Source organism: Microtus pennsylvanicus, chromosome 12 (genome assembly GCF_037038515.1).
Source record: "Microtus pennsylvanicus isolate mMicPen1 chromosome 12, mMicPen1.hap1, whole genome shotgun sequence".
NCBI classification, from domain to species: Eukaryota; Metazoa; Chordata; class Mammalia; order Rodentia; family Cricetidae; genus Microtus; species Microtus pennsylvanicus.
The window spans coordinates 55,671,884-55,699,322 of NC_134590.1; the positions used below are offsets into that span (position 1 = coordinate 55,671,884).

General features: G+C 40.5%; 1 protein-coding gene across 4 annotated transcripts in view; it reads left to right on the plus strand.

Annotated features, from left to right (window-relative positions):
- Positions 1 to 27,439, plus strand: part of Bod1l1 (biorientation of chromosomes in cell division 1 like 1) — a 53,958-nt gene that overhangs the window by 19,098 nt on the left and 7,421 nt on the right. For 2 of the 4 annotated variants that reach the window (XM_075943680.1, XM_075943682.1), the window contains exons 10-22: positions 1,510 to 7,507; positions 9,387 to 9,460; positions 10,440 to 10,524; positions 11,953 to 11,996; positions 13,292 to 13,352; positions 14,866 to 14,936; positions 15,698 to 15,770; positions 17,214 to 17,293; positions 21,814 to 21,889; positions 22,208 to 22,281; positions 23,111 to 23,186; positions 23,271 to 23,305; positions 24,581 to 24,626. In XM_075943680.1, coding sequence (XP_075799795.1) covers positions 1,510 to 7,507; positions 9,387 to 9,460; positions 10,440 to 10,524; positions 11,953 to 11,996; positions 13,292 to 13,352; positions 14,866 to 14,936; positions 15,698 to 15,770; positions 17,214 to 17,293; positions 21,814 to 21,889; positions 22,208 to 22,281; positions 23,111 to 23,186; positions 23,271 to 23,305; positions 24,581 to 24,626 — 6,793 coding nt within the window. The remainder of the gene's footprint in view (positions 1 to 1,509; positions 7,508 to 9,386; positions 9,461 to 10,439; positions 10,525 to 11,952; positions 11,997 to 13,291; positions 13,353 to 14,865; positions 14,937 to 15,697; positions 15,771 to 17,213; positions 17,294 to 21,813; positions 21,890 to 22,207; positions 22,282 to 23,110; positions 23,187 to 23,270; positions 23,306 to 24,580; positions 24,627 to 27,439) is intronic. The other 2 variants (XM_075943681.1, XM_075943683.1) reach the window with 1 other exon arrangement.

The window sequence follows — 27,439 nt, forward strand, 5'->3', positions numbered from 1 at the left end:
ATCCTGTTTCTTATATATAAGAAAATTATATATATAATATATAATTTATTATATATTATATTATATATTTATTATATATAATATATTATATATAATTCATATATATATAAGAAAATTATATATATATATTGCTATATATAGCAATAACAAAATTGTCAGTAAGAAGAAAGAGGAGAGAAAACTAAAATCCCCATAATAGGTCTTCTACTTTATCTCTTTGGTTTCCTGTCCACATACACATAGTCTTTTGGAGGGAAACTACTCCAACCAAAAAAAATTAAGAATTTGCTCACCTTGTGTTACCTCATAGGCTTCATAATTTTTCAATGATTGACTGTTGTCATACTGAATGGATGCATTCTTATTTACTTAAGCACTAGCTTGTATTTGACACTAAGGTTGTGTCCAAAATGTGCTCATTTTAAATTGTTAAAAATAAACTTGGTTGTGGTGGTACACCCTTTAATCCTAGCACTCTAATGTCACACTTTCCTCCCAGGAGGCAGAGGCAGGCAAATCTCTGAGTTCCAGGACAGCCAGAGAAACATTGTCTTGGGATTTAAAAAAAATTTGGAAAATAGATATATTTAATACATTTATTCCCTGTGTTCAGTTATTCTCTTGGAACAGATTTGGGCTTTAACTGAGTTTAAATCTTTTATTTGTATAAACATATCCATAATTCTAGCTAACTAACTCATGATGTTTCTGGAATAGAGACACTAATGACTTAGTAATTGTTAATAACCAGTAAATTTCTTTATTTAGAAATTGGAGTTGTATTTAGGCATACATCCTTATATGTTAATGCATATATTTAGATGTGTAACTTGCTTTTGTGACTTTTTTATGGAAATTATCTCATAAAGTTTTACATGTTAATGTTCTAAGTTTCAAAACTGGGGTAACAAGGAAAATTTAAGTACTGTCCATGCTTCCCCAACATCTGCCCAGAACACATGAACATATATATGTGTATATGCTTATGTTACATGTATATGCTTACACTGTTACTCAGTTTGTATGTATAGTACATCCAAATATTATAAAATATTTATATATTTTATAAATAGAGTATTATACAAATAGTCTAAATTCACATGGCTTCTATAAGTGATTTGGGTTTCTAGATTTAAAAATAAACCTTTACTTCATCGGCATGTGTATTTTTATATTGAAAAACACCAGACTGTTCCTTAGCTTGCATTTATTAAGAACTATTGGGTATCGGTGAGCTATAGTCATTTATAGAATTTTCTAAGTGCATGGGTCGGCTATGTGGAATAGCTGTTCCGTAAAGCTGGGAAGAATGCAAGACTTAGTGTGATCATCTAGACACTTATATTGCAGTGAGTTTGAGCTTAGTGGTGTCTACTACCTACCATAGGCTGCATTATCTGTGGAGCAGATGAATTTGTCTCGGATATTCCAGAGCTCACATATTAAGTGTAACTAATAGTAAGCTTATGTATAACATGTGTCTCATAGGAACCCTATGTTTTCTGACAGCACTGTGAAAAAGAAAAGGCCTCCTCCAAGGACCTGAAGCATGCTCATGGAAAAGGTGAATCAAGTAAGCCTGCCCGGAGGCTTTCAGAATCTCTGCATTCAGCTGAGGAAAACAAAACTGAGTCGAAGGTCGAAAGAGAACATAAGCGACGGACATCCACCCCTGTTGTAATGGAAGGAGCTCCTGAAGAAACCGATACAAGAGATGTAAAAAAGCAAACAGAACGCTTAGAAATTAACATGGATGAACCCCAGAAACAGAAAAGCACCCTTAAAAATGAAAAGTATCAAAAGAAAGATGAACCTGAAACTCATGGGAAAGGCCTGCCTAAAAAAGAGGCAAAGTCCACCAAGGAGAAACCTGAGAAGGAGAAAGCTCAATCAGAAGAAAAATTGTCTTCAAAACACAGATACAAAGGTGATGGGATACATAAAGCAGGTGATGAGACTGAACTTCACTCTTCTGAGAAAGGTTTAAAAGTAGAGGAAAATACTCAGAAGCAAAGTCAACAAACCAAACTTTCTTCAGATGATAAAGCTGAACGTAAAAGTAAGCACAGGAATGAAAGAAAGTTGTCAGTGTTGGGTAGAGACGGAAGGCCAGTTTCTGAGTACGCTATAAAAACAGATGAGCATACACGTAAAGATAGCAAAAAGGAGAGGCACCTGCCATCTGAAAAAGCCAAGGCAGAGCACAAGTCGAGAAGGTCAAGTGACTCTAAACTTCAGAAGGATGTAAGCTCCAAGCAGCACAGTGTTCCATTGCAGAAAAGAAGTGAGAGCTGTTCTGAAGAGAAGTGTGAGACAGACTCCACTAATGCCGATAGCAGTTTCAAGCCTGAAGAGATTCATAAAGAGAGGCGAAAAATGAAGAGCTTGTTGGAAGAGAAGCTTGTGTTAAAGTCTAAATCAAAAGGTCAAGGTAAACAAATAAAAGTTGCTGAAACAGAATCTCAAGAAGGTGTCACAAAACAGGTGACAGCTTCAAAGCCTGATAAGGAGAAGAATACAGAAGATAATGACCCAGAAAGGCAACGCAGGTCCAAACTTGAAGACAGATCTTCAGAAGAAGCTGTCATTGACCCTGCACCGGAGAATGCTACACCTTCAGCACATGGTGCTCAGAAGGACTCTGGGCACAAAACTAAGTTACCACTGGTAAAAGAGAAGCATAAGACTGATAAAGACTCAACCTCCTCCAAACCTGAGAGGAGGTTCTCCGATGGGCACAGAAGCAGAGGCTTAAAGCACAGTAGTAAAGACATGAAAAAAAAAGAAGAAAATAAACCAGATGACAAGGATGGTAAAGAAGTTGACAGCAGTCATGAAAAGGGCAAAGGAAATGGCTCAGTCATAGAAAAGAAATTAAGCAAAAGATTGTGTGAAAACCGAAGAGGAAGCATATCGCAGGAAATGGCCAAGGAAGATAAGTTAGCAGCAACCAGTTTAGGCCCTGCCAGTAGTTCCTCCCTGCAGAGAACCAAAAGAAGCAGTGAAACCACATCCATCCCTGAACAAGAACCAATGGAAATTGATTCTGAGGCAACTGCAGAAAATGTGTCTGAACATTCTAAAATCCAAGACATCAGTAATAATAGTTCTCAGCAAGACATTGACTTTGAAAATGTTACAAAACATAAAGCTGCTGCTGGGGTTTTAAAGGATGAGTTAAGAACTTCCATGATAGATTCAAAACCAGCAGTTGTGACCTGTAAATCAGGCCGTGGACTAGCAGTTACTAGCAATTCTGAAAAGCATACTGACCATAAAAGCACCTTGACCAAGAAAGTGCATATTCAAAGTGCTACGGCAAAGCCAACTAGGGAGAGAGAGCCAGTTCAGCGAGGAGCCCATGACATAAATGTAGACTCCGAAGGGAGTCGGAGAGTGCTCTCTAGGGCCCCGTCAGAAAATGAGAGGATACAGAAGAATTTGAAAGGCACATCCAGAGCCACCGAAGAATGTGGCGCTCAAGGGGATGCTTCTTTGGAATGCTCTACAGACTCAGACCTCTCATCATCCTCAGGCTCCTCTGTTGTACCTCAGAAAGAATCTCATGACTCAAGTACAGTTCCTGTAGTTGACAGAGAAATGATTCCGGAAGGTGGCACAGCTGGCACCTCCCTTGTAAATAGTTATGATAGCCCTAACCAAAGTTTGACGATTAAGAAGTCAGAAGTCCATAAGACAAGCGGCAGCAAAGAAAGTAGTGAAGGCTCCACAGCAGATATGCCATCAAAAGCAAACACCAGTAGCAAAAGGCACCTTCCTGAAGATGGCCAGACCACATTGCTGCACAGTAAAGAAAGCAAAGCAAGTATACCTCTTGCTGGCAAGTCAACGGGCATGAGTGGAGAAAATAAGAACATTAGCAAGCAAAGGAACTTGATGGGCACAGCCAAAAAAGAGAGTGATCTGAATGTAGAGCCTGATATAAAACAGGACAGTGCTGCTGTTGAGAATGTAGTAGACCTGAGTACAAGAAAGGAAGCTGAAACAGTCAGACGTAAGCATAACAGAGATCCAGACGAAAGTAAACAAATACCAACTGATGTGGAAAGGAAGACTGAAAACAATGAGGTAGATACCAGTGCTACGCGTGATACTGCTTCTGTGTCACAGCAAAGGCATGGGAAAATGGAGAGGGTAGCAGCAGGATCTGGTAGACGAGACAAAGCTTTCATTGCTACTAGTACTGAAGGGAAGGACAAAGGCATCATGTTAAATCCCATCAAGGCTGGGGATGCAACCACCACTTCATCTGAAACAGGAGAGAAGGGGATGACCTTACCTTGTACAAGTATTGAGGCAGATGAAGGCTTCATAATGGGTGCAAGCCCTAGAAACCATCCCCTTCAGGTTGGGGCAGAAGCCAGTGAGTGCACTGTTTTTGCTGCAGCTGAAGAGGGTAGGGGTGTTGTCACAGAAGGATTTGCTGAAAGTGAGACTTTGCTCACAAGTTCCAAGGAAGGAGAAAGTGGAGAGTGTACTGTTGCTGAATCAGAAGACAGAGTGGCAGAGCCCTTGGTAGCTCATACAGTTCAAACTGAAGCCAGTGTGAACAGTGTTGCAACAGAGGAAAAAGATGATGCAGTAACCAGTGCAGGCTCTGAGGAAAAGTGTGATGGTTCTTCGTGTACAGTTGAGGGGACTGCTACTTTTACTGGTGAAGTTGAAAGTGATGGGGCTGTTACAAGTGCTGGCACGGAAATAAGAGCAGGATCTGTGAGCAGTGAAGATGTTGTTGGGTCCCAGGAAAATAGGACACGAGTTGGTTCTAAAAAAGAAACAGAAGGCACTGTGACATGTACTGAAGCCAAAGGAAGAAGTGATAGCTTCATCTTCTCCTTGGTAACTGGAGTGGGAACCCCAGAACAACGGGTAGTTACAGGTGCAGATGTGGTCCAAGTAAATGGTGATAAGCCTTGCGAGGCAAGTGCCAACCAAGGAGATGGTTCTGCAAATGATGGTACGGAAGGTGAGAGTGCAGTCACCAGCACAGGCATTACTGAAGAAGAGGGGGAAGGGCCAGCGAACTGCACAGGCTCAGAAGACAGCAGTGAACGCTGTGCCATAAGTTCTGAAACAGAAGAGAATGCGGAGAGTGCAATGGATAGCACAGAGGCCAAAGACATTACAAACATACCTGTGGTGGCTGCTGGCCCCGGCGATGACGAAGACATTGTGACCAGCACAGGTGCAAAAGAAGAGGATGATGAGGGGGAGGGTGTTGTGACTAGTACTGGAAGAGGAAACGAAACCGGCCATGCTTCGACTTGCACGGGGATAGAAGAAAGTGAAGGAATGTTAGTTTGTGAGAGTGCAGAAGGGGGTGCTCAGATTGGCCCTACAATGGAACATGTGGACGCTGAGGCTGGGGCCACCACTGTGAATACAAATGACAGTAATGTTGATAGTGTGAGTGGTGCAGAGAAGGAAATCAAAGACACTGATATCTGCTCCAGTGCCAAAGGGATTGTGGAAAGCAGTGTGACCAGTGCCTTTACAGGGAACAGTGATGGGCCTCTAGTTCTAGGTGGTAGCGAAGGCCCTGTGGCTAGTGCAACTTCTCATCACAGTGATAGTCAGCTTAACAGGAAGGAAACAGTGGAAGATACAACTATTTCCACTGGGTTGGTGAGGGGCAGTGATGATGTTCTCGTGTCTGGTGCAGTTCCAGAATATGAAGTCGGCCACACATCACCCGGGGGAAAAGATGAAGGTGTCATCACTTCTGTAGAAAGTGAAGACTGTGATGGCCTTATGGCTTCTACAGCCAGTTCTGATGTTTCCAACAAGGACAGCTTAGCTGGGAGTAAAAGTCAAGGCAATGGCTTGATGATTTCTACCAGTACAAATGACGGCACCCTTCAGATAAGTGCAACAATAGATGTGAGAAGAGGGCATTTGTGTCCTCTGAGCACTGAAGAAAATACAGAAGACACGAGAATACATATGGAAGGATTTGAGGCTCCTATGCCCAGTGCAATTTCAGGTGATGAGAGCCAACTCACTTGTGCTACCGGAAGTGAAGAGAAGGATGAGTGTGCCATGATTTCCACAAGCATAGGGGAAGAATTCGAAGTTCCTATTTCCAGCGCAGTTACCGTCACATGTGCTAAGAGCGAGCAGCCAGTTGCAGCAGTTGAGGAAAGCACTGCAGGTCCAGTCTTGGTAAGCACCGAGGACTTTGAGGTACCTATGCCTAGTGCTCATCATGCTGAAGCTGAAAGTCCTCTTGCCTCAACCAGCAAGGAAGAAAAGGATGAGTGTGCTCTCATTTCTACCAGCATAGCGGAAGACTGTGAAGCCTCTGTCTCTGGTGTAAGTGAAAATGCACCATCTGTGGCCGATGGGAACGCGGTTATCTCAACAAGTTCAGTGGAAGACTGCGAAGGCTCTGTGTCCAGTGCTGTCCCTCAGGAAGCAGTCATCCCAGTAGAGGAGACGGGTGACACTGCTATGATTTCCACAAGCACCTCTGAAGGACGTGAAGCAGTCATGCTTGGTCCTGTCCCTACAGATGAAGACCAGGGCACCACTGTGAGAGGGGAGGATCTCAGTGATGCCGCCATTATCTCCACCAGCACAACAGAGTGTGTGCTCATGTGCTCTAGCCTAAGCAGACATGAAGAGAGCCAGCCAGCCACACACAACCCAGAAGGAAATGGTGATCATTTGACTACAAAGCAAAGTAAGTGTGAACTACCCATGCCCAGCCTCATGGCTGAGAGTAACTGTCAGTGCCCTGGGCCATCCACAATAGTCAGAGAAGTGGGCCCCTTGATGGCAGTGAGCACCAAAGGGGAGAATGACAGGCTGCCAGTCTGTGAGCCCTCTGCAGGGCAAAGCCATCCAGGTACTGCTTCATGCATAGGAGAGGAAGACAGACATGGCAAGGACTGCCCCGGTCAAGATCTCAATTCAGAAGAAAGGAATGCATTGCTGACCTCTGTTCAGAGGGAGAACAAAAGTGCAGAGGCAGAGGCAGCAGGACACAGTAGCACAGCTAGTGGTATTACAAGAAAGTACTCAGAGAGGAATGCAAACTCGGTGTCGGACAAATTGTCTGAGACCAACTGTCTGACAGGACCAGAACAGACGTCTGCTGAGGACTCCTCTGGCAGTAGTCACTGCCTGGCAGCAGTAAATGCTGGTGCTAAAACTGATGACATGCTGCCCATCAGAGATGCTGCATTGGAGTGTCCTTCTGACCAGCAGGCGCCTAAGAACAACTTGAAAACTACCACCAAATGTATTACTGGCCAAGAGTCACAAATGGGTCCTTCCCACACAGCAGTCCTTCCAGCAGCTGCCTGCCATGTAGCTCCATCTACTCCACAACGGGAGGGGGACTTGACTGCAAAAAGTGACCACAGTGGCACATGGACTAGTGAAAGGTTTGCTGAGAAACATGTTCCTGGTACAAGGCAATCACTCCACAGGGAAGGAAACGTTGACGACGCTGTTCTTCCTGAGGAGAATGAGTGTGGCATAGGTGAGGATCCTTTATGTAGTCTAACACTTTACTGAGGTGGTTTTATAACATCCTGTATTTTAAACATTAAAACTAGACCTGTAGCTCATGTGTCAGTATAGAAAAGGCAGGAGGCTAAGGGCAGGCACCTCAACTTGTTAATCTTCATGACTGGCAAGTTTCTGAGCCATCTTCAGATCTCTTGTTTGTGTGTGCCTTGGTTGGTTTGGTTTGATTTGCAGTATTCTGGGAATTGAACCCAGAGCCTCTTACAAATACTCTACATCTGAGCTACATAGACTTCCAGCTCCTATTTTTATTCTTAACTGAGATGCTATTCAAGTAAGGCACATTAATTTCCAATTTAGAAAATTTGGGTGAGGGGATCCATGTTCCCTTTTGAGAGATTTCAGAGAGTGCTGGTTTTGTGGAAATCTGTAATCACTTTCGGAGGTAATTGCAGTTATTCATCCAGTTTCAGATGCTGTGTACAGTACTACTGTTCTAGGATCTAGGGGTACAGATAATCAATGGGAAGACAATTATGAATTCTGCCTCATGTGACACTCATTGGCAGTGATTCAAGTATAACAGGTGTTTAGGTGGAAGTGAAAAATAGCGTATTCTACAAACTCGAGTTTCTGAGTAAGACTTGAAGGGGCCAGTGGACCTTGATTCATCTCCATTCTAGCTTTATAAACTATGGCATCCTGAACCTTTAAAATGGAATCATCCTTTCTTGCACTTAGTCTAGCTTCAGAAAATTGATGCTAGTAGATTTAGCCCTCTTTGTTATAGGTACTTAAGAAACAGCATTAAGAAATGACCTAAGGAGTCTTCTCCAGAGAGGGGAGCACACCAATTGATTGTCCAGTACCAAATGGTCAGCCCTGAAGGTGTGCATCCAAGTAATGATATACTAAACAGATTATATATTTAGAAATATATATAAATACAGATAGATAGATAGATAGATAGATAGATAGATAGATAGATAGATAGATGGATGTAGCAGCAATTAGTGATAAAAGGGACTTGAATTTGAAAGAACAAGTAGGGATATAAGTAGGGATATATGAGAGGATTGGAGGGAGAAAGGGAAAAGAAAAATGATGTATTTATAATCTCAAGAATAAAAGAAAATGGAAGAAAAGAAGTATTCTAAGGGTTGAAATAAGTAACTTTAACTTTTCCCATTGCATTTAGTGGAGAATGAATTGAATGCTCTGATGCTTTTTGTGACTCAGTGTTACTGCACGCTATTATTCCTCCATTCCCTTTTCTGTCCCCTGGAAGGGCAGGCAGAAGGGCTTTTAAACAAGAAAGACCTGCATGCTCTGGGGAAAATGAAGGCTTTTCTTTGTTAGTGCCAGTGTGAAGTGAGGGAAACGAAGCCACAGCTACAAAGGGACGGGATAAAATTGCCCACCTGAGAAGATCCCGTTGTCTGTGGATCTACCTGACAGGTTTCCGTTTTTCGTTCAGTCTCAGTGTCAAGAAGTAAAGTGGGTCTATAAATCATGTCTTGATCGGGCATTTATAAATCTCTCTTGTTCAGAATGTTGCATATATAGTTTTAGGAACAAATTTGATAGAGCTGGCTATAGAACAATACTAGGAAATAAGATTTCTCCATAAATAATATATTATCTCCCTTTCTAGGCAGTTAGCTTTTTATGCAAGCAAGAAATAATTCCATTGTCCCACAAATGAGCAAATAGCCACTGTTTTTTTTTTTCTAGCCCCCCTTTACCCACAGAGTACTCCTTTTTCTGCTGTTTTGCTTACAGTGAACTAAATCAGCAAGGGTAGGTGGCTCTGAGTGCTGATAACATGTTGTTACTTTTCTGTGTGAGATGTATTTTGCATTCAAATTTTTAAATTTTGTTAATTCTTTGAGTTTCATTAGGCAATGTGGAGTTACCACCAAAGAGTACAGGAGAACCAGGACTGTCAGCCAACTTGACAACTGAGGTAAGACTAGTAGCTCAGTAAGTCTTGACACGGAGTGGTGTGGGCTGTTGGCCGTGCACACATCAGCTGTATGTGGCCTTTTCTTATACCGGTGACACATGGTGTTATTGTCATCCTTGGGTAAAAAGCTAGGAACTCCAGTAATATTAGTAAAAAGGGCCATTATCAGATCTAGCTCCTCAAAGCAAACATGGAGTCACCTTCCATTTCTCTCATCTGTATTTAATCTGCTGTCAACAAAACATGAGTCCATGACTTTCTGTTCCCATAGCTACCAGCCTCACCTAAGCGACCACTTTAATGGCTTCCTGTTAGACGTGGACTTCTGTTCCAATCTTATGGTTGATGTCACCATGCCTAATATCTTTTAAAACATAAGTTGGGTCACGTCATAGCTCTGCTTAAATTCTCCATGGTTTCATATTTTGAATAAAATTTTTCTTATTTTTATTAGGTCTGCACCATACACAATTTAGACTTTTTTTTTTCTAAATTGATTCCACAGTTCTTGCCAGCTGTTTGTGACAAGCTAGCAATGAATGGGGGGTTACCCCAAAAGAGTATTGGGCAGGTAGCAAGAAGTGTTTGCAAAAGGACATTGGTACAGAATTCTGAAAGCAGATTTGAAGTTTATTGGAAGAGAAAAGAGAGAACAACTAGGCAAGGAGATGGGATGAGTTAAACTGTTGTACCCCAGTCTCTTAGGTATGAAGCTTCAGAGTGGCAAGGTAGTAGGGCCGATCAGAAAGGATCACATGTATTGTAATAAACTATGGTTTTAGCCTTTTGCTTTAAGATGGTGAAAGGTGAGATTAGACTGATCATTCCTGTATTATTTTAAATGTTGATGTACTCATTTTTCAACTCATGGGAGGATAGATTTTTAAGTTGCTTCTAGATGCTACGGGATAGTCTAATTTGCCACAGTTGCCAGCTAGTCTCACTTCACTTATTTTTGTGGTGCCTTGGACTTTTGTAGACATCTTTGCATTCAGAGGAAGATACAAATCATGGAGTTGCAGTAGCATCTGGAAACCCCTGTGTTGGAAGGCAAAGTGCATCAGGTAGGCTGGTTTTAGCAGTTGTTCACTGTCTGCCCCTGCATATATTTTTATCTTTTACTGCAGCTTAAAGTTGGTGGATGGTTTATAGTAAAATACTGACAGACTATGAATTTGCCTCTTACTTTTTAAAATAGTTCAGACAAAATTCTTCATTCTTTTTCCTTTTTTTAAATTAAAGATTTATTTAAAATTTTGTTGATGTGAATGGCTGGGTATTCACATCAATGTATGCAGGGGATTCGTGAAGCCAGAGTTGTCAGGTCACCTCCAGCTGGAATTAGAGGCACTTGAGAGTCACTTTGTAAGTGCACTGGGAACTGAACTTCGGTCTTCTGAAAGGGCAGTGCACCTCATAACTGTTGACCTCTCCCTTAAGCCATGCACTGTTTTGTTTTTAACATACACTTTTCTCATCCTGTTTTATATAGGATTGTTGTTTAAATATAACCTCTCCAAATAATACTGGTAAAAGAAAAATTGTCAGGGACAGGCGCTTTATTCCATGCGAGTTTCTCCATGCCCTTACTGCCCTTCTGAGGACTGTTGCAGCTTGTTCCCCACAACCAATCATGTGTCCACTTGATCACCTTGGCTCTCTGGCTTTTGCCCTAGTGACAGCACAAAACTACTCTTAGCTTGCATCACCTTTCAGTCTAAAACACTCTCTGTTGTAAGCCACAATACTTTGAGGAGAAAACCTTAGAATTAGAAAGGAAATGACCTTAGGAGCCTTCTGAGCAGAAATTCACACAATCCTCAGACTGCAACAGATGCTGAGTCATTCATTCTGAAGTTAAATAATCCAAACCATGAATAAATTAGTTAATGCATATGGGTGTTTCAGTCATGCATAATGTTCACTGTCTAGAAGGAAATATTTGTGCATTCTCAGTCTTTGGTTCCCATAGCTAGCTTTAGACTGTTTTACTGTGTTTAGGTACAATTCAATAAGAGATCTATTTACATAGAAGGAAGCTGTTTAAAAGAAAAATGTATATTCTGTCATTGTTGAGGAGAAACAGTAGGCTTTGTACTTCAAGTTCCAAGACTATAAACAGACCATTGCTGTGTGAGGGGAAAGGCTCTAACCTTTCATCTGATGGCATTATTTTTAAATGAGCTAGTTTAACTGCAGCCTAGCAGATAATATTAAGGTCTTCCACCTTTTCCTTAGCTCCAATGACTTAAGTAGGTAAGTCACTGCATGACTTAATGGGCTACAGACATTAGTATAAAAATACAAGCTGTTTTTCTGATAATATGCAGAACACAGATTGTAAAAACTGATTGATTAGAGTTTTATGATTCTCAAAAATGCAGGTCACGTGACATCCTGTTCAGTTCCTCTGCTCTGGAAATGTTTAAATGTGTTGCTCTCCATTTCCAACACAGTGTTGTTTTCTTGTGTCTCATCTTGTTTTTGAACAGGTGAACAGGGGAAAGAAGCATCATTGGTGAGCGAATCACAAAATGTAAGTAACTGTAGTGTTTGGTTTGAGGATGAGGAGAGAGAGCTGGTGTGGGAAGGTGTTTGTGCCGCAGCCCATTTGGTAGCGTGTGCTCCACTCAAGTTCTCCATGCAGACGGTGCTTACACTCGACCTCTGCCACAGTCGCCTACGTGCTATGACAAAAAACTCTGAGCTCTCTGGCTTTTATTATAATAGAATCACAAATTCTTAAACCTTCCTGGCAATATAGGCAAAATAGTTATTAGCTTGAGAGACTCACTTTATGATGGTAGAAAGCTTGTCTGAAGAGACTGAACTGTGATTGTAATAAACATTTTTCTCCAGCTGTGGTTCTCATCATTTCTTTGAATCCCTTGAAAGCTTAGTTTTGTTTTGTTTTGTTTTGTATCAGTGTATATGTAGGGAACATAACACCAGAGGTGAATATTTTATGAATGCTTACAAATCTCCATTAGCTGTGCTTTCCAGAACATCCATGAATTCTGGAAGAGATGGGAGAACTTTTCTTGCTTCTGGGCACTGTGGGGTCAGAATCTTTTTTTGTACCTAGAAGCTCGCACCCTATGCTGCAAAGGAGAAGAAAGAAGCCCCTGTAGTGGGGCTCTGATTTGCCCTGCAAGCTGAAACCTCTAGCACCAGACAGTGTGCACCACCCAGTCGCCCCAAGTCCCCAGCAGAGTACAGCCTCCAGCAGTCATGAGGGCCTATAGCTAGGACTGCAAAGTGCTGTAGGACATCAAGACTGCGCAGTTTAAAACAAAGTGAGATTGACAAAATTAGTCAAATAGGTAATTTTATGACAAAAATACTTCAGAGTTTTGATGGGTCTTGTTGTTTGGGATTTTCTAACTTTTTCCGAGGCAGGGTCATATTGCTTCATATATAGGTCAACCGGCCACAAGCTAATAGCAGTCCTCTGCCTCACCCTCCCTGGTGCTAGGATTGCACATGTAGGCACTGTACCCAGCTCAAGAGTTTTTAAAGATAAAGAAAGGAGAACGTGTAAGAGCTCTTTAATGGAATAGAATTCAGAGGTTGAAATTATTCTTGCTTATTTTGCTTTTTCCAAAAATCATTTTAAAGACAAGGAGAATAAACATTGAAGCATGGTAACTTGCTAGAATTTTTTCACAAAGAAGGCCCTCTGTGCCCTCGAGCTTCTGGGTAAGCTGAAGGGAACATGCACCCTAGTCCTGGCAGCATTGTTGTAAACAGCCACGTTACACACATGTCTTTTTACCTGCTGTTAAGTTTATGTGAGACTGTCCATAAAGAACCCTTTTATTGTATGTTTAGGTTGAAAATTCAGACTCAAGAATCAATGAAGAAATACACTGTGAATCTCAAAACAAAGGAGGTAAGTTAATGAATTCTACAGTAGTAATTTTAGTACTAATTATAATTACCATTTGCTGATTGCCTTCTATTTCTTGTACTCTTCTCAGATATTCTCACGTAGTTTATGTAGTTCAATAAAGTGAACACTAAGCATCACATTTATAGTTTAGGAAATAACTTAGAGGTTTAGTAATTTGGCCATACAGCTAAGAAGTGGTATTTGACCTTAACTAGCTACAAGAACTTTGCCAGTGACCTCAAAGCGGCTTCACTCCTCTGTGAAGCCAAGTACATAGTCTCCTGTGATTTCTGTGGTAGAAATACTGGAATGCTGCACCATGCCTCCAGCTGAGCGTTTGTTAACTTCTCACAGTCTCAATGTTATAACAGGTCGGGCAGTTGCATTTATGTGAGTCAATCCTTGTTACACATAACCTTCAAAGGCCGCTAGCTCCAAAGAGAAAATTCTGTTCTTATCCAGCATGTGAAATTTTGTTGGTTTCTGTTAGCTAATTTTGTTGATTCTGTAATCCAAGATTGGAGAAAGATATATAAATACACACTTTTCATAATTGCTTTGGACTATATCTTAGACAAGAATAAAACAGTAATAGTGATTGATAGATACTCATGTGCCCATTACCTCATTTATCATACCTTAAAATTCAGCATATTTGTCTCACTCATCTATTAAAATGTTCGTCCCCTGAGAGTTTCCTAGTCACAATCTCTTTCTCTTATCGCAGTTCAAAGGGAACCACTGTTCTGCATATACTAGGTATGGTTTTAGTTTCATAAAGATACATAGCATATGTTGCCTGGTTTAGGTGAATAGTAACCACATTTTATAAAACATTTCCACCTTTCACCCTATTTGCCTATTTTGCTGTATGTTCTGATGTCCTGTCTTTATTACCAGTTACTTTACAGTAATGCTAGTTAGTATCCCATTGTATAAATATTCCACGGTTATTTTTTGCTTCTGTTATTGATGAACATTCCAATTTTTTGCAGCCTTTCCTAATTACAGAGTACTACTTTGCACGTCCCTGTCCTTCAAAACATGAGCAGTGTCCTATGTCTTTAGATTTGCTCGGTTACAATCACATCTTCAATGCACTGAATGCTAGCTTTTCTTCAGTGACAGACTTGTCACTTCACACTTGTGTTTTACCTGACCGTGTTAGGCTGGGATGCTCGCTAATCTGTCTGATGTGGAGTACTTCATGGGGATTCTTTGGATTCTCCTAACACTGGTTACAAAGCTGAAGGAAGAAGGCCTTAAAGTTTGCTGTGCAAAATTCAGTTTTGTGGCACTGGCATAGTCCTTTTATGCTTGGGCCGTGTTTATTCACATTTCACACTGACACACAACAGCGCTTTTGGGAGAATACATCAAAAGCCACCTGAACTGTCTTCCATAGTGCCTAGTGCATAACTGCTATGCAACAGGATGACTAGACAGTTTTTCCTAACCACATGCACAGACACCCAGGTTTAAGAGGATTTCTGTTGTTGTGTTTACTATTCAGAAATATTCAGCAGTACAAAAGACAGCACGGAAGCCCTAAGCGGATGCAGCGCTGAAGCGGATTCTGAAGAGGTGTGTTGCATAGTTCACTCAAGTGTTCTTGTGTTGTATGTAGGATTCTAGCCTCTATGTGAAGAAAGGTGTTAGAAGGTTCTATTTGTTTTGTTTGTGCTTTGATTGTTATGTGGAAGTTTCATGTATGTTTTGATCATATTTGCCCTCTCCCTAGTTCTTCCCCACCACCTGTATTTTTCTCCCCACCCAACTCTGTGTCTTTTTGTCTAAAGTTCCAATTTGTGCTGTCAAAATATGATTTCTTTGTATAAATTAAACAGATGTTAGGGTGGTCTGTATCGCATGTCATTTGTGCCTGTTTCCTTTGCTGTAATGCTTAGGTACTGTGTCCCTGTTTTGTGTTCAGAATGTATCGTTTTGCACTAACTTTCATCTACTCTATTAGCTCAGTCTAAGTGAAGGTGCCAAAGTTTCCTTTTCTTTTCTTTCTTTTTTCTTCTTCTTTTTTTGTTGTTGTTGTTTTTGGTTTTTAGAGACGGATTTTTTTCTCAAACCAGGCAGCCTTGGCTGTCCTAGAACTCACTCTGTAGACCAGGCTGTCCTCAAACTCATAGAAATCCTCCTGTCTCTTTCTCCCAAGTGCTGCAATTAAAGGCATGTGCCACCACCACCACCCAACAGGTGTTAAAGTCTCTAATAACATTTTTTTAAATTAATGTACCTACCTCCTGTAAATGATAGAAGTTATTACTCTGTGTCCCTACTTTAACTGAGTGGATCAGATCCTGCGCCTATAACATGGTCATTGTAAATTCCAGGTTGAAGAGGAAGAAAGGCACATGTCTAAAAGAAACAGGAAGGAGCATTACCCCTCCTCAGAAGACGAACTAGGTATTAATGTGTGCTTCTGTTTTAGATGCCTGAAAAGTTATATTCATATCTAATGATGTGGGGCAAAAAATAATTCATAAAGATAGTAACTGTTTACTTAATAACCTTTGAGGCTAATTTGAGGCACCAATAGGTTCTTTTCACACATAGATCCAGAAATTAGACAATTTCTTACAGAAAACCCAACTTGTGGACATATCACAGTCTCTGTAATAGGGGCCTATGACTGAGCCAGCTGGCACTGAATGCAGATACCAGGCAGAGCTAATGAGATACTTAGTCAAAGCATATGTGATAATGCCTCTGTATCATCCTGTAGATGTTATATAGTCTGTAACACAGCCATATGACAGAATTATCTACAATAGTGGATGTCCCATAGTTATTTATCAGTACAATGGCTAGAGAGTACTAGAGGGTGTTGGGCATTTGGATATGATCAGTGTAGATGAAAGACTGAATTTTTTCATTAATATGTATTTCAGTGTATGGGCCATACTAATAAATCTAAATATGTAATAGCATAGCACCATGAAATTTTCTGTCTTTATGCTAAGCCTGATGGCATGGATCTAGAATCTCAGCTTCTCAAGAGACTGAGCAACAGGACATTAGGTCCAAGCCTAGCTGGGCTACAGAGTAAGACTGAAACACATTGCTAATGACTGCCATGTGGGACAGTGCCTGACACAAAGTAGAAATTCATTAAATATTTAGTAAACATATGAGAAAATGCATTTTTTTCCTTTTTTAGTAGATGCATGTGATTATTTTGTGGTAATAAATTGTTCATATTTTACATTCGGATACTATAAATGGTTCTTTATATACAGCCCCAGTTTATTCTCACAGCATCTAGTAAATAAAGGTTGAAGCTCTGAGGGGTTTACTCTGCTTCCTCAAGCAGCCTGCTCCCACACCCAGGTCCCAGCTCAAGGCTATGTTTCTTAGATGGAACTTTTTCAAGGAAGTAAAGTTACAGTGTCTCTGGGGCTCCATATGCCCAGCCGTTCCCACTAGACCTCAGAGTATAAACTTTTGGGTGGTTGTTTTGTTTTTGTTTTTGAGACAAGGTCTTGAGGTATAGCCTAAACCGACCCTGAACTGGCAATACTCCTTCCTGCCTCCATTCCTGAGTTCTAGGGTAAACTATTATGCCCTGATAACATTTGGAGATTTTTTTTAATATTCTCTTTCTTCGGCAAAGCCAAAGACCAATGCTGAGTGCTCAAATCCCGAACATTTTAAATATATTTACAATAAGTTCTGGCTTTAGTGTATCATAGACCTAAAAGAAGGAAAGAGAGAGAGAGAGAGAGACAGAGAGAGAGAGAGAGACAGAGAGAGAGAGAGAGAGAGAAAGAACTGCAACTGCCCTAAAATAGAACTGTATTTCATTTTAAGTTAGTTTTTGTTCTTTTGTGATTCCAAACTGATTTACAGATGATAGCCCAGATGTCCTGGTTTCCAGAATAGAAAGAACACAGAGACAGTATTCTGAGACTGAGCCACATGACACAAAGGTATTTTTCTACTGATTAGTTTTAAGTTTGGGGGGCGGGGGGAATAGGGAGGGTAGCCAAATTGCATCACTGTAAATACTTATAATTTTTATTTTATTATCCTTATATTATATCATGTATCTAACAATAATCACCTTGTTATAAAAGATAGATAATTTTCTACTTTGTAATCTACAAGATTGTAGTAATGTGACAAATAGTTACAGTGCTCACTTATTATTTTGCTCAGTGGTCTTGCTTAATTTTCAGGGTTTCCAGATGTTTTCTTCCAGCTCTGGTGTCTTTAGCATAGATCTACTTACACCAGTGGTGATATATAGTGTTACTTAGAAATGTTGATATGCTGCCTCTAAATACTGGCAGCCCTGGATCTGAACTTTTCCTGGGTCCTTGCCTTCCCTCTGCCCCTCTTTCTGCTTCTCCCAGATTTGCACACTTCCTTCCGGGAACATCTTGAGTGATGTCTTCCTGTCTCTCTTCCTTCCGGGAACATCTTGAGTGATGTCTTCCTGTCTCTCTTCTTGCCCACGTTATTTTTCTCCACCTAGTTCTAGTTTTATGCAGATATTCAACTCATTAAGGCCGTTCTTGTGTCCCCCAAGAACTGGGGAACTAAATAAAAAGAAAGGACTTTTAACAGCCAAAAGGAAAAGCTGCATAGTACCATGAATTTCAGTGAGTTTGTGCGTAGGAAAGAAATAAGCTTTTAACTCATTTCTCATTGCCCTGTTCACAGCTAGGATCATAAGATAATCCTTTAATAATAGAGAAACAGTTTGAAGGAGATATTTATTTCCCCTCAATTTCATGTAAGTTTTTAAATAATGAAATTAAGTAAAACCTGATACCTCAGAGATAAAGCATTTGCTTTGAGTGTATAGGACCCTGGGCTCTGTCTTCAGTCCTTCAACATAGAAAAGCATGCATTGAGGGGCTGGAGAGATGGCTCAGTAGTTGAGAGCACTGGCTGTTCTTCCAGAGGTCCTGAGTTCAATTCCCAGCACCCACGTGGTGGCTCACAGCCATCTGTAATGAGATCTGATGCCCTCTTCTGGTCTGTAGGTATATATGCAGACAGAACACTGCATACATAATAAATGAAAAAAAAGCATGCATGGATAATATTTTCCTGTACAGAAGCTGTGTTCAGAAGTTATTTAATGTTACACTTCACAGTAATGGTGATCTGTAGACTAGTCTACTAGGTTGGGGGTGATTTTACCATTCCTATGACGGCTCATGAAGTAAATATGTATCACTTTTAGAAGCAATAAAGTCATTGTCAACTTGGTATGGCAAGAGTAAAGGAAGTTAAAAATTGAATTTGGAAAAATTCCAGGCACTGGAAAAAGGAAAACAGAATAAAAATGAGTTCATGCATGTCATTGGGAGCTTGCAGAATTTGAGGGGCCCAGTACTCATTCTGTAAGAATCATCCCATAACCGGAAATAGACATGAAGACTGTATAGCATCTTCAGCCACACATGAACTTGAGCAAACACCAGCTACCACAGGCACACCTCTGTCCTTCTACCCTGTAGCACATGAAAAAGGTCTAAGTTGGAAGTCACTCTGTACATGAGCCCGAGTATTAATGAGGGCAGGTTAAATAGCTTGCTTTAGAGATAGCTGTTAGTTAGGCTTTCTCAGTTGGGCTGATCTTCCATGTTCTAAACTGTGCCCTCCCAAGCTGAAAGAGTGAGAAGCCAATAGAACTGCAGTTCCCAACCTGTGGGTCGTGATCTCTTTGGTGGGGGAGGCTCAAACAACCCTTTCACAGGGATCACCTAAGACAATCAGAAAAAAAAAAAAACAGATATTTGCATTATGATTCATCAGCAAAATTACGGTTATGAAGTAGCAATGAAAATAATTTTATGTTTGGGTCACCACAACATGAGGAACTGTATTAAAGGTCACACCATTAGGAAGATTGAGAACCACTACTCTAGAATAATAATTAAATGACAGAACTGCTTTTTAATTCTTCTTTCTATTTAAAATTATTCTAAAATTCTTGTGAATAATACAGAGACTGCCCTGGTGTCTGCAGGCACTGAGCTCATTGTCAGTCATAGTCCATAATTCCTTGTCTTGGTCCTGGCCATATAGTGCTTTCAAGATACCCTAGGGAAGGAAAGCTGGGTGTTCCACAGGTGAGAGCGCTTGAGAATGACCCCTAGGTTTCAGCATCATGTGATTAGAGATTACAAATAATCAGTTAAATGAGCCTGCTGAATCTGTTAGTCTAGTGTTTAATGGAGTGACCTTCCACAGTGGATACTTAGGGCTCCTGCAAAGAAAACATTCATTATGCAGTCACAGACAAATGAGAAATGCCTGAGCTCACATTGCTATTACTAGAAGATACCACAAGCTTTTTGTTATCCTCATTACTAAAAAAAGAACCTGCCTCAAAATAGGCCAAAAACTCAAATGTTTATAGAAAGCCTTAATTGTGATATAATGTGGATATTTTTACTTTATATGTATTTATACCTCATTAAGTCCCTGAAAAGTGGGCCAACAAGATGGCTTAGTGGGTAAAGGCACTGCTAGCCAGTCTGACAGCCTGAGTTCAAATCCTGGGACTCACATGGTAGAAGGGGAGAACTGACTCCTGAAATCTCCCTCTGACCTCCATACTTGTGCTATAATGTGCTCTCAAGCACATGCTAAAAATAGCTAAGATAAAACACCTGGTGACACTGAGTGCATTTGCGAAGGGAAGGGACAGTGAAGGCAATCCTAGACCCTCCAGTCCCACAGGGAAAAGAAAGGAAAGAAACAAGGATTATAATGGGCCATGAAAAAGTAATTTAAGTAAAATTTATAATAATGGAAATTACTTATAGTTATATAAAAGACCATTAGAGTAGTAAAATTGAAACTTGAATTTTTAAATTTATCTTGATCTCCTCCCTTTGCTTTTTTTGAGTATGTTAGTGTTGTAAACATTTTGTGGAGTTTTGTTTAAACTTTAACTTAGGTTTTAATTGACACACACACATATATATTTGTGGTGAGAGACCATGTTGTAGTGTGGTACATGTATAAGTGCAGTGTTCAAATAAATAAGCTTATTTGTTTTCTTTAAATATTATTGCTTCAATGTGGTAGAAAACACTCAAAATTCTGTCTTGCTGTTTTTAATATACTACATTGCCACTATCTGTCGTCATATTACTTTTACAGTAGAGCACCAGAACTGATTTTCCTGTTAGTGATCCTTGACTAACCAAAAGACGTTTTCAAAACACAGGTTAGATACATATTTTTGTTCCCATCCCTTTCCTACTCACCAGAAACTTTTTTTAAAAAGTGTTAAGTTCAGTTGTACTACCCATATATTCTTGGATGGCCTTGCACTAGAGTGTGATAAACTCACCAGGGGAAACACTTTAAAGAGAACTGACTCTCCCTCTACCAGTAGCTGTCCATTGTCAGTAGCTCTTCAGTTACGGCTGAGACTTGAGATCTGTCGTCCCTTTCCATGTCGGGTTGTTTTCTGGCCTGAGCTTGTACCACAGAGCTAGTGCATACTGTCAGTTACTGTGAGTTTATATGTGCAGCTTCCCTGCTGTATCCAAAGGACTCTTTTACCTTGGAGTCATTCACAGCCTCTGGCTCTTACAGTCTTTCTGCCCCTTTTCCTGTGAAGATCCTGAGCCTTGGGAGGAGGGGATATGATATAGATGTCTCATTTAGGGCTGAGCAGTCAGCATTCTTTTATTCTCTGCACTTTGACCAGTCATGGATCTCTGTGTTAATCTCTGTCTACTACAAATAGAAGCTTCTCTGATGAGGATTAAGAGATGCATCTCTGGGTATAATAGAAAGTAATTAAGAGTCAGTTTAATACTGTGTCCATTTAGCAGAAATAGTAGTCTAGTCACAAGTTCTTTGCCCGGCAATAGCCCAAGTATGAGTTTCATCTTGTGGAATGAGACTTTAATCAGAAAGTGGTTGGTTGCTTCCATGGTGTTCATGCTACTGTAGCACTTATAGCCATGTCTTGCCAGGCCAGTCATTATTGTAGCTGTCAGGGTTCACTTGATGTTTCATGCTCAAAACTTTTTTCAACTAATGGTGAATAATTTCACTGTTAGGGATTAATACTCTAAATTAGCTTATCTAAATCCTTAGATGTTCTTTTTGGTATATTCTCTCCTAATCCTTCACTGTACTACTCTCCTCTACCACTCCATAAAGAAATATAGTTTATAGTAATTCTTCCTTTGGAGTGTCTTGTAGAAAAGGTACATTTTGGAGAAAGAATGTAAAACTAACCCTGACCTTGGTATTTTATATCTAAACTTGCTTTTCTGCCTTCAATTTTTTTAAATCTCTTTTTAACAGTTCTACTAACTGCAATACTGGTTATGTTTTTAAACACATTTATCAAACTATTCTAAATGACAGTTAGGAAATAGTTATTGAGAGAAACTCAGGGGAGTATGAATGAAGGCAAAGTTAAATTTGAAAATGGAGCTTCTGATCTTGTTCAAATTCTCCACAGGAAGAGAACTCTAGAGATCTGGAGGAATTCTCTAGAATGAGTTCAAAGTCAAACAGTACTTCCCTGGAAGACAGAGGTGAGTGAAAGCCCTGATTATGGGTGTTGGCGGCTAAGCCAGCTCTAAACTTCACCTGTGGAATGTCCTTTTGCCCATTTGCTCCCCCCAGTGCACATAGTACCTTATGCTTAAGTTTGGGGATCATTTTTAAGTTAGATTCCCTTCTAAAAGTATGCTGTTTCTTAGTTAACTAAATCAGGCTTGTTGGTTTTAATAATGAAGATATGCAAATAAAGTGTGTGTGTGTGTCTGTCTGTCTGGGACTGCAGATCCTCAGGGGCGTGATGAAAGCTTATCTGGTCATCAGCACCACATTGAACTGTGCCTTTTTTCCAGATGATTTAAGCAGCAATGAGGGTACAAGCGAAAAGATTGAGTTGAATGAAGATGACGGTATCAAGTCACAGGAGGTGAGAATTGGTTTTCCTATTGATTCTCTCAAAATGACTTTCAAATGTTTCCTGTTCCTCTGCATGAGTTTTTCATAAGTAGTTTTTAGCCAGTTTCAGTGCAGTGGGACTCTGTTCCAAACAGTATACTTTATTCATGTCATTCTGATTAATTTCGTTCTTTTTATCTTATCTCATCAAAGCATTTATATAAAACCTACTATGTCATCATCACATATGGTCAGTACAATGCTCTACATGGGCACTGTCGGGTTCCTGGCCTAGCAGCTTAGTGCTGCAGGAGAAAATGAGGAAATGGGAGCAGTAGGCGCATCCATGGAGACCCAGTTTGGTGAGGCAAGGTCACAGGTTCGCAGGAGGCTGCAGCTTCACTAAGGTCATGCCAGCCATGCTTGCTTCCAACCTAATCATTCATAGGGAGCTTCTGGGTCAGAGAATGAGAGTGGCCTGAAACAGCCCTCTAAATCCAAACCAGCCATGGGTAGTGTACCAACTCTTTAACAGTCTCTTGTGAGAAACTCACTAGATTTCTATATTTTTTGTAAGAGATAGCATTTAGCCACAAGTAGCTTAAACCAAATCCCAGTTTAAATGGGCAGACATATTTCTTGTCTGAGACAGCACTCACTGAGCCCTGTTACCCCCATGGAACTCTGGAGTCAGGACTTTCAGTACTCTCTAAGCAAGGGACTGCAGTGAGAATAAATGCAAGACTTTGAACATCATGCCTAGGCTTGGTTCCATTCCTGTTAACGAGGGAACCCTGAGTCGATACAATTGAATAAATTATTCTTTTACTATTGGGCATTTTTTTTCACTTCCCTCTTAGGACGATCAGCCAATAACTATTAAAAGGAAAAGAGGAAGACCTCGCAAATACCCAGCAGAAATAGGCTTGAAAACAAGTAGGTGTTTGGCTCATTTTCAAGTTGTACATAAGAACTTTCTGAATTTACCATCTAAGTAATTTTTTATTATTATTTCTTTAGAAGAAGACTCCAAAGCAGAGACTGGCATTACCACTGTAAGTAATTGCACAAGATGAGAAAAGACCTATTCAAATATGTGCTCTTGGCCTGTGAGCATCTAGTGCTATGAACAACTTTGTTTTACTTATTTACTTGAAAAGACTTTCTTAAAATGTGGGCTACCCATTCAGATAATGCATTGACTAGTAGTATCCTCCTATGCACAGTTTCAGTAGCTGTTATTAAGCCGTTCCATCCGTACCTAGAAGTTCAGCTATGTAAAAGTAGAGCACCTTAGTCAAAATACAGAAGTTCACTGTTTAGTGTGGTTTCAAGTAGTGACTTTACAAGGGAAGCTTCTGATAACCTCTGCTGCTTTATGGTTTTCTCTTGATTTGTTTTTATACTTAATATACCCTAATTTTAGAGCACAGGAATCATCAGTGCTATTTGTGTGGGTATGAGTGTGGTGTATATGTGCTTTCATGTCGGAGCACACATGTTTAAATACATGCATGTGCATATGCACATGAAGACCAGAGTTGACGTCCGGTGCCTTCCTTATAACTCCCCACCTTATCTTTTGAGGCAAGATCTCTCAGTTAGTCTATAGCTCATGGCTCAGGTACAGTGGCTGACCAGGAAACTTCCAGGATCTACCTGCCTCTCCCACCAACTCTGGGTCAACAGTGTTCACCACTGCATCAGTTTTTTATACAGGCACTATGATCCCAGCCTATGGAGCAGGTGCTTTATTAAGTCAGCCATCTCCAGTACTGTTCCTTTATCTCGCTGAATGTTCTTATCTGTGACTCTGAAGTACATACCCAGTGAAATCGTCAGGTTGAGGATTTCATTCCATGTACTTCAGTGGTGGGGAGCTGTGGTCTAGAAACCATCACTTTGGATTTAAACTTCAGCTTTGTCACTTCCTCCCAGACCTGTGGCCAACAAACCCTTTGAGACTGCTTTCTATGAAGTGCTATAGCACCTAAAGTGCTTCTCTCATAGTACTGTAGGACTGCAGAGTCAGAGACCCACGTGTCAAGGGGCATGCTGGCCTCAGGGAAAACTGACAGCTTTGACATTTCGTTCTTCTGGCATTCAGTCTTTAGAGTTGCAGCATGATGGTAGAAAGACACAAAAGACACTTGTTAGAGATTGTTCAGACGCGTGGGCACCCCCACATGCTAGCTCTTCTTGACTAGCCACAGCAAATAGGTCCCCATTATTCTGATTGTGTATTCAGTAAACAGCTTAAAATTTACTCGTTGCCTTTCTGTATGATGATGACAAACTGTTCATCTTAATTTTTGCTCATTTAATCTTAGGTAGAACAATCTCCACCTAGCAGCAAACTGAAAACCAGCCAAGCAGGTATGTACTAGAAATTCCTCTGCCTGTGGTCTAAGGAGCTGCTGTGTTTTCAGTTCATGCACAAGGACTGTTCAGAGGGTTTTCTAAATAAAAAGGTTTTTCCTACTTGAACAGCGAACATAGCCTGGGTATTAAGGGAGATTTTACAATTTCATTGTTTCTCCTTGAAATGAGTTGGCTTTTTGTTACATACACTTACTGTTTTTCTTCTTTAGTCAGAGTTTCATTCTGGGACAGTGACATCACAAAAGGACAAGGCAGTAGAAGGCAGAATAGTGAAGGCTGGAGAGAGATGACTGCAGTGTCTGAGCTGCTGAATGCTGTGTTAGTGCTGAGATGAAATGGAAGAAGTAGCTCTTTGGAGCATGTTACCATGAAAGTGGGGGCTCATCCCGAGAACCTACTTTGCTCAGAGGAATAAGAATTTGCAGAAGGGGGCTGGAGAGATGGCTCAGTGGTTAAGAGCACTGTCTGCTCTTCCAGAGATCCTGAGTTCAATTCCCAGCAACCACATGGTGGCTCCAAACCACCTGTAAAGAGATCTGGTGCCCTCTGGCGTGTGGAGGCAGAAAGTTGTATACATAATAAATAAATATTTTTTTAAAAAAAAAAAAGAATTTGCAGAAGAACCCTCTGTACCCTCCAGACCTGAGATCTTAAAAAGATGAAACCATTTCAAGTATTTTATCCTCATTCCATAGGGGGAGATCCCCCCCCAAAAAAATCCCAAACCATCCAGTGGTTGCCCGCGGATGGGAAGCTAATAGAAATAAAAGTATTTCTTATTATTTAGTCTGTCTTTTTCCAGATTTTTAACAGTTTGTACATTTTAACCTCCTAGCTTAATGATTTTTTAAATGAAAGAAAAAAGTATCAGTGGGTTTAAGGGGTTGGTAATATAAAAAGAGGACGAATATGACAGCTGTCACTGTAACTTGAGAAAGTGTACAGTCTTGATCAGCAAGACACAGCAAGGACAGAAACCTGTCTACAGTGTTCACACACCTAATTATCTATAAGCTTTGGATCTTGCTTCATGTTTTTTCTTGTCTTTTGGTAAATTAAGGTTGTTTTGTTATTTGAGTTTTTTTGACTTTTGACATTTTTATTTCTGTTTTGTTAAGAAAGGAAGACTCTGCTTCTGTTGGGTTTTTAGCCTTCTTTTGTTATAGTATTTAAATCCATAAGAGAAGTTTCTATACTTCAGACTCACTGTAAAGCTTGTGATCTATGTGATTATGTGGTGGTTTTGATTTTTTGTTAGTTTCTGAGTCTGGGTAATGATGACCAGCTTAGGACAGACTTCTTTGTTCTTATTGGATTAACTTTTCCATGTTCATTAGTGAGCTTTCAGAAAAGAGAAAATATGCTCTTCATCTGAGGAGTAGAACCTTTGAAGCCCAGCATGGTGGCCTAGGCTACAAAATTAGACACTTCCCCTACCCCCCACCAATAAAAAAAAAACTCTCAAGTTTTTGAGTATTTACCCATAATTTTATATGCAAATAATATACTACATTATCTTTATTTTCCTTATTATAACATGTTCTCAGAAAATTGTAATGTCTACATAAGACAGATGTTTATTTATTTTTTTTTAGATTAATTTTTTATTTTATTTTTTTTATTAAAAATTTCCACCTCCTCCCACTTCCCTCCCCCCACTCCCCCTCCTCCTCCCTCTCCAATTCAAAGAGCAGTTAGGATTCCCTACCCTATGGGAAGTCCAAGGTCCTCCCCCCTCCCCCCAGGTCTAGGATGGTGAGCATCCAAACAGACTAGGCTCCCACAAAGCCCATCCATGCAGTAGAATCAAAACCCAGTGCCATTGTCCTTGGCTTCTCAAGTCAGTCTCCACCATCAGCCACATTCAGAGAGTCCAGTTTGATCACATGCTCCATCAGTCCCAGTTCAACTGGCCTTTGTGAGCTCCCATTAGATCAGTCCCACCGTCTCAGTGGGTGAACGCACCCCTCGTGGTCCTGACTTCCTTGCTCATGTTCTCCTTCCTTCTGCTTCTCATTTGGACCTTGGGAGCTCAGTCCATTGCTCCAATGTGGGTCTCTGTCTCTATCTCCATCCATCGCCAGATGAAGGTTCTATGGTGATATGCAAGATATTCATCTGTTTGGCTATAGGATAAGGGCAGTCCAGGCACCCTCTCCTCTGCTGCCCAAGGAACAAGCTGGGGACATCTCCTTAGACACCTGGGAACCCCTCTAGAGTCGAGTCTCTTGCCAACCCTAAAATGGCTCCCTTAATTAAGATATCTACTTCCCTGCTCCCACATCCACCCCTCCTCCATCCCAACCATCCCATTTCACCCAAGCTCTCCCTATCCTCCCCTTCTCCCTTCTCTCTCCTCGTCTCCCCTTACCCCCACCCCCATGCTCCCCACCCCTGCCCTGCAATCTTGTCCACTTCCAATATCCAGGAGGATAAGTATGTTTTTCTTTGGGTTCACCTTCTTATTTAGCTTCTCTAGGATCACGAATTAAAGGCTCAACGTAAGACAGATGTTTAAAGAATAAAGTTATAGTCTACCAACAGACTTGGACTGTAGTTGTTTGTGTGTTTCCCTGATATGTGTATCTGGAGTGAAAAGAATCCAAATACCACTCTGCTCATGAATTATGTGACTGAACAAATTATAGAAACCAAGTTATTCAAAATACTTTTTCCAAACTGTAAACTGAGATTGAAGTATTTATAGAGCAGTACTGAGATTTAAAAGAAGCATCTCTATTCAAAAGTCTGAAATGCTTCAGAATCCAAAACTTTTCCAGTGTTGACATGATAAAGTGGAAATTTCC